The sequence below is a fragment of the Patagioenas fasciata genome, chromosome 5 (assembly GCF_037038585.1).
Source record: "Patagioenas fasciata isolate bPatFas1 chromosome 5, bPatFas1.hap1, whole genome shotgun sequence".
In the NCBI taxonomy this organism is placed as follows: domain Eukaryota; kingdom Metazoa; phylum Chordata; class Aves; order Columbiformes; family Columbidae; genus Patagioenas; species Patagioenas fasciata.
Genome location: NC_092524.1, coordinates 15,490,111 through 15,497,854, shown reverse-complemented (window position 1 = coordinate 15,497,854; position 7,744 = coordinate 15,490,111). Strand labels below are relative to the sequence as shown.

Genomic DNA, 7,744 nt, shown 5'->3' with positions numbered 1-7,744 from the left:
AGAAAATGAGCAAGGAGACATATCTACACAGTAAAAATACCCAGTAAATTAATATTTTAATTGCTGTTACACACAGAAGAAATGAGAAAAAAAAATACATTCCGAAGAAAGAATTAAAATAGTAAAATCAGCATAAAAATGTGTTAAGAAAAGATCCCAGATCAAGTGGCCGTATTGCATGTGGTGACCTTTACAATCACAGTCAAGGAAGTAAGTGCTAGAGACTTTCAGACATGGCAAAATGTTTGACTCCCAGGGGAGAGCAGCTGCTTCAGTCCCCTCTTTCAGTGCACTCTGCCCGGAATGCATGGGAGAGGGGCTGGAGCAAGAGGCTCGCATAGGTACACGACATGGAGATTAGTGTTCAGGACAGATCAGCCAGTCTGCCATCTCAGCTAGGCAGAACTACTGCTTGTCCAATAGCATTTGGTTTTTTCTTTCTTGTTTGTTTTTGTTGTTGTTCTCTAGTTTTTGCAGTTTTATTTAACAAAGCATCAGGTTCTGCTGGCCTGACCCTGCCAGCACCGTAGTCTTGGAGCAAACCTCCCCAGGTGAATTAGGAGCAAGGCCTGGCCCAGCAGGAGCCTGCACAAGCAAGGACTAGATACATGTGTTTGTACTGATTCAGCACCATCGCCCAATGGGCTGGCTTTGGTTTCTTGCTTTTTAGCTGTCAGGAAAAGGTTTATTTTATTTCCTGGTGTTCTCTGTCTTTTGACTGATCTGAATTGGCCCGGTCGTGCTCCCTGTGCAGTCTCGGTGGTTCAGCCCCTGCATCCCTCTTACATGACACTGGCCTTTTGCTTCAGCCTCGCTGTTGAGCCATCACACCACTCCAGTAGCTCATCCTACAGCAGCACAGTGTCACCACAGAAACAATACAAGCCACAGAAGTTTTGGCATTCCTGCCAACTGGCCACCTTTTTTCATTTGTAGTCTATCTAGAGTTATATAGTTCTATTCTTTACAATAAGAGCAAAAATAAAATAACATTAAGAAAATTTCGTCCAAACTAAGAAAACTAAAACCCATCAAACATTTTAAAGAAACCATAAAAATTTGCATTGTGTTTGCTTCTGAGTTCATATCAAGATAAGATTTTACTGCAGCTGCTTCAATGTTATGGTCCATTTCATATGTACACAGCTCACGTTCCTTGGTGTGTAATTTCTCACATTCACTTATGTTTGCACAGCAGCTAGTTCTACCAGAACTAAGTACTTTCTAGCTGTGGTCCAGATTTGAAATCAGTGAACAGTGGCATTTTTACTTGAGAACATGGTGATGGTTTAGAGCTGTATTTCTAGATCAACTTTTGTTCTGGGCTCTAGGACTGATGGTACAAGCACTTTCTTTACTACAGACCCTGCTATTTCTTTGATTCAGGTGAAAAGGGAGTAATTCAAGAAGGATGCACTGACCTTATTGATTCCTTTATGGCCTTCCCTCTCTGCTAATTTTAAAGCCGGTAAAACTTACAATCACAGAAATTAAGCACCCCTTTGTAAGCTGTCCCATGAAACCAAGCTGACCTTCTGCAGGATGAAGGTTGAACAGAATAACTTCACTTTCTGTTCCAGTCTTTTCAACAGCCATAGCAGACTGTGAGGGTACTGTGTTTTGGCTCAATTAGATTTATCCTTGCTAACAGTCAGGGATGAGACCAGACTGAAAAATCTGGATGCAAGGTTCAGGTCTAAGGATTTGGTTGAGGCTTTTTAGTTCTAAAAACTATTTGCAAAACTGAAATTAGAGTTTAGACTTTTAAGTTCAAGTGCAGCTGAGCTCATCCTGTTAGTGTGAATAAATATTTTGCATTTGCTTTCCATCTGATGCAAACTGAAAAGGCAGTCACAGATTCCATGCTTTAAGAGCAGTCCCGCAGATCCCTAAAAGTATTTTTAACACTAAAGTCAGATAAATACTTGGGACTTATACAGCACTTTACATCTTCAAAGTTCTTTATGAGCATTAGTCCTCACAGGTAGGTAAGTGCTAATTTCCCTATTTTAGAAATGGGATGAGGGCCTGGTCCCCCGCTGTTGTAACTTGGCATAGCACTGGCTCTTAAACACTTGTGCCTATTTACACCAGATGAGGACCTGATCCCAGAGAATTTAAGTGACTTACCCAAGGCCACAAAAGGAGCAAGCATGGATAATAGGCAGAAGTACCCAGGAGGACTTCTGTCAGGAGAAGTCAGCAACTTCCCATCCTCTTCCAAGAACACAGTTAGGCTACCTCTGCTTAAAAGAGCCCATCTCTGTATCCAGAAACCAAGCAAAGAGAAAAGGGCACCTGCCACTGAGCTTTACAGTTCCTGTTTGCTTTGATCTGCTTCCTCCAGAACAGCTCCCAAAATTACCATAATAGCAAGCGGAAAACATACAGGTATTAGTGTAAAACTAAGGGACCAGAGAACTTTGAAGAGCTACTACAAAATTCTGCAAAGTTTGTCCTGGGAATTTTATATAATTGTGTAAAAATGTATCAGTTACCTCCACGGATTACAGCACGAAACCTTCAGCAATCTCCTTAAAAGCCATGTTAGAGTAATTCTTACACCAGTCAGTCTTACGGCTGCCTCAGCATGGAGATGTAAGACCCCAGGTATTAAGCACAAATACAGTTTTCTTGGTAGAGTAGGAGTAAAGCTGTTAAAATCCTCTGGCTTTGTTCTTCTCAGCCTGCTGCTTTTACACCAGCTTCACCCTGCTGACATCAGTGTGGCTGGCACAGCCCAGCAGCATTACTAGCAGTTAAAAACCAGTTGCAATTAGCATTGATTTGACTTCATTGGGAATTCTGTGTAAGATGGTTTTATCTACAGAAAGAGATACAAGGCTTAAATAACTGTGCTACATCTTTTATATGTCCAAATAAGGAGCCAATGGATCTCCAAGAGGGTGATATCTACACAAAGGAAAGAGAGCAAAAGTAATCAGACCACGTGTATACCGTCAAGCAAGCATAGATGGGAATTGCAGAGAGTGCCTGAATACAGCAGTGTGAAAGAAAAGCCTCTGCACCTAGCCAGGAAAAGAGCTGATATTGCTGGGGCCAGGCAGGCTGCACTGCTGGAGTGCTTCATTCCCTCTGTAACATCCCTGGGCCAACGACTGGGTGTTTCTCAAAGACTGTACCCCTGAAAAGGAGAAGAATGGATCAAACCTCACAGTTTAACAGTGCAAAGAGGCAACAGGAAAGTCCCCAAGGGCAGTGCCACAGTCATGTCATTCCCACTTCTTGTTTGCTCTCTTTCAAAGTGAAGATTGCCCTCACTGGGGTTGAGGGAACGGTTTTAACCCCCAAAAAAGGTATTTAACAGCCTGTCAGTAAGTACTTATTGTTTTTAAGGGTTTACAAAAGCTCAGAATTATGTCAAATCAGTGTCCGCAGCAGCTGGTCTCTTCTCAGCAGGAAAGAGCCTCCAGGAAAATGGTCTCATTCAAGTAATAGGGATTAAAAGGAAGAATGCAGAGCAGGAGAGGGATTTTGAAGACTGAGAGCCTTCATTGGCAAGCCTCCAAGCCAGCCAGGACTCTTCCTGACTTTGTATGCTGAGAGCTGTGCCTCCTGTTCCTGGGAAGGCTGAAGCTGTTGCAGCACTGGGATGGAGCCAGGGTGGCTGGCCAGGATGTGTCCAAGCCAGTCCGCTCCAGGCGAGGGGACAGCGAAGGAGCAACAGCCCACTTTGGTTGCACATGTTTCTGCTGTCCCAGCTGGAGCCGCCCAGAGCCTCTGCCACCAGAAACTGCACCTCTGATGGCCGGTCAAGAGAAGAGGACAGACCTCCTAATATAACTGAAAATACCATTTTCTGCAAATATCCAGTGGCTGATGGTGGAGTAGGATAACAAAGCAGGCCATGATGAAAAAGCACACAGAAAAGCAACTCAGCGATCTTCAGGAAATTGAAGACTACTCATTTCTAGAGGGGAAGAAACAGATAGTCAAAATTCTAACTTTTAAATAAAGGTTACGGTATCACACATGCGTTTTCCTCAAAGCAAAGGGAAGCTCAGGGTGCCAGGGGCTTCTCTGAAGAACTGCCACCTAAGGACTGAGCGTGCTGGACTGACCCCCGACAAGGAGTTGTAAATCAGACTGAAATGTGCTGTTTGCTCACATGCTGGGAGGACAGTGGGGTTCACCTCAAATGCTTAGATTTCTTCTTAGCTGGGTCAGTCTGTTGCCGAAAAGATTTGCAAACAGTCAAGCTGAATAACAGCAGGTGACATCCACAGAGAGCTACGTTGTAGGGTTCAAGCTGCGGCCAGGAGATAAGCAATGCTGATGAATGAAGATGTTTTATGGTCTAAATTCCCTTAGCAGTTTACTCCAGACAGGCCCCGGTGTGCCAGTGAATGAATACGGACAATATTACACAACAGCATTAAAGGGAAGAGATTACACGGGGCTGTGCTATTTACAATGCTTTCGCTCTCAATAATGCAGCTGACCTTTCTGATCTCTGTCTGAAAAGCAGCAGATGCCTCCATGGGGTCAGGGTGGTTAACCCAGATTTTTGTAATACTGGCTGCATTTCCACTAATGCAGAAGTCATGGGGAGGCAATGCCTGTTCCTTACCCAGTCCCGCGACGCGAGGCTGGGAAGGAGCAGGAGACCCACTTAGCACCTTTCAACACCAAGGGAAAAGCTCACAGGGTTGGTAGGGTTCCCTCAGCTGCCCCCTGACCCTGCTGTGCTCCTCAGAAAGAGAAATTCCTGCTCTGCTGACTGTGCCAGAGACTTGGTGCCAGAGTTTCGCCTGGAATGGTCTGAGCACGCTAGGTATGGAGATGGCGGTGATTTTCAGCCCACAAGGCTGGTCTGGAGGGCTGTCCCTCCTGCTCGCCCTGCTCACACGGGTGTGTGCAAGGGGTTGTTGGGGCATGCATGGATTTGAGTTGTGCAGTCCCTGTTTGGCTGTAGGTTTGAAGATGCGCGGGAACCCTCAGCAAGCTTTCTTTGCACACCTGAGTGCATTCATGTCTTAAGCCACTGGGGAGCATCACAGCCCATGGAGCAGCCCTAGGAGGGACTGAAGGAAAAAAAACATTCAAATAGTTTCAAACAGAAACAGAGGTTGCTGGTAGATATCCTAAATAAGAGAAAAAGATGCATATGATCACAAATGAACTTGGATTAAAAATTCAGGGCAGCCTCTTCCTGTATCTCTTTAAGAGAGTCTGAAGTCAGAAGTAATCTTGCTTCAGCAGATGGACAGACAAACTAACCAAAGAATTTGGAACAGAATCAAACAGGCTTTCCCAGCCCTGTTGGCACATTCTCACTGCATCCATGTAGGTTCGAGAAGGAAGCAGCAGGCACTTTGAACACAGGACAGAGCTTTTCAGGAAGCTCTGCTGGAAAGGGGCTTTCCAAAAACAACTGGCGCAATCATTTACCACCACCTGGCAAAACACAACAACAATTTACATCCCAAATCAGGGCCTTGACCACAGGAAATGCTCACATGAAGATTCAAGAGAGATACTGCAAGCAGCAGTACTGTAAAGCTTTATCAGTATCTGGAATATTATCTGTTAGGATACTGGGGAAGAAAGGCATAAAGGTTAGATTCCTGTTTGCTGTACTAAGGACAGTTAGGGCATACATTAGTAAGAGACACATGCTCCAAGTCCTGCTGTAGAAATCAAAGTTCCTCATGTGCCCATTACATGTCAGCTATCACTGGTGGCTGCAGACACCATATAACCACATGGAGAAGAACACACTGGCCTAGCTATCTGGATGTCCCTGAAATCCCACCAATCTCCCAGTTCTGTCACACAGAGCAACCTGGTGTTGTACCTACAGACCTGCCCTGGAGCAGCAATCAGCCACGATCAAAGCTCACAGAACAGCATGCCAGCGCACCCCTTGCTTTGTGCTCTCTGCTTGGTGCTTTGCTTTCATTCTGGTTCTGCTGGGGGCTCCCCCACATGCTGCCGTTGACTCCAAAGCTCAGCCCTCATCTGGATATGCTGTTTTTACTCTACCTCCAGGCTTCCTTTCAGCAGAGGCAATAGCTCCAGTTTGCCTACTGAGTTTGTAATGCACTAACAGAAACAAATGTTGGTTAAATTAATTTTTCCCTATGACTTTAGTAGAGATCTGTGCCTGTCTGCCTACTATAGAAAGCAAGTGTTCTAGCACAGTGCATGGCCAAATCTCCTCACCATCAGCCCTCCTCTTCCCAGACATTCAGCATCAGTTTCAAGACTAACAAGTAAAATGCAGTAATATAGCACTTCCAAGGAGAAAAAGTTGAATGAGTAGCTACTGCAGGGACAGTCTAAGCTTTCTGATGTTGACTCCACACGGAAATAAGCTGTATTCTGAGAAAACCATTGGAAAAAAAAAAAAGCCCCAAAGGTAATGCTTCAAAGAAGCAAAATCAACACCACCAATGTGCCTAGAGAAATGGAGATCTCTCTCAGGGGTGAATGCAGCTACAGCACCTGAGATATAACCCACGTGTTCACAGACTATTGGTGCTCCACCTAGCTCCTCTTTCTGAAGTCCTCTTCATCTCTGGTCTCTACAGCTGACAGTGCAATAAGCATTTGGGCTGCATAGTAAGTAGCCATGATTTTGAAGCGTGAGTAGGGCACAGGAAAGCAGAACTTGTTAAGTGCAATGGTCAGATCCGACACCATGAACAGCATCGCGCCAATGCAGGCCGAGAGCTTGGTCCATGTCCAGAGGTCGTTGCACAGCTGTATGCCCGCGATGGCTCGCCAGCCCATGAAGCCAATCAAGGCGATGTAGACAGCTACCAAGTAGGTGAATGGGCCTGAGAGGTAGGAATACAGGAAGGCATAACAGGAACTGGAAACAATGCCCATCAACAAGCCGGCTTTGAGGTCCAAAGGCTTCATACCGAAGGCTGAAGAGTACAGAATGTGTGTGATGGCAAACATCAGCAGACCTGGAAAGAGGCATTGACATAGCAAGTGTGACCTTTCATCAGTGACTGGCAGTTGGTAGCAGAAGAAAACATGTGGCCATACTGGGTTTTAAATATAATACAACAAGCGCAGGCTTAGATGTCCTTGTAGTGTTACAACCCTTAACACTTTCAGTGGGAACCATACTGACCACTTGGAACCATTTTAACATAAAAATCTGTGCATAGGAGATCAGCCTTAACACCAAGCTCCCATCCCAAGAAAAAGCCTCAGTGTATCTACTACTGTAGCCAAGTACAGCACTGTTGTGATGCAAGCCTGTTCGCTGAGAGGCCAGGTGAATTAAGCTGCTGCAGAAGGAATAAAGCTTGTTTTTCAGGTGTTTCTTCCTCCTCTGCTTTGGAAAGAAGGGTGGCGGCAAGGCAGACCGAAGATTATCCCCTCTAACTATCCTGAGTGTTTTGCTCATAGGTCATGTGTGGAACAGGAAGGCTGGACTCAGAGCAGTGTAGGAACAAAACGTGATAAAAAATACCAGTCCCTCCAAACCCAGACACAAAGCCTCACTGTATTTAGCCACAAACCCAAAGGCACTCAGGGACTAAATCTGGCTTCTGCTCCATCTCTGCCCATAGCTAGGAGAAACCTAAGCTGGAAGGAAGCAGCTGGCATATTTCAGGGACTGCACCAGCGTGATCTGCCAATAATTTTATGGCTATTTGCAAGATTCAGATGAAGCTCAGCTGGAATCAATCAGTGAAAACAAAATGCCAGCTTCCCTTTGAAATGCACCACCCCTAAGAAATGCCAGATGTGGGTGTTGCAA

At 45.2% G+C, this 7,744-nt stretch overlaps 1 protein-coding gene across 1 annotated transcript in view; it reads right to left on the bottom strand.

Annotated features, from left to right (window-relative positions):
- Positions 1–26: 26 nt before the first annotated feature.
- TMEM86A (transmembrane protein 86A) overlaps positions 27–7,744 on the bottom strand; it is a 29,811-nt gene continuing 22,093 nt past the window's right edge. The window contains exon 3 of the mRNA XM_065838067.2: positions 27–6,938. Within this exon, the coding sequence (XP_065694139.1) occupies positions 6,511–6,938 (428 nt within the window). The 3' untranslated portion in view covers positions 27–6,510. The remainder of the gene's footprint in view (positions 6,939–7,744) is intronic.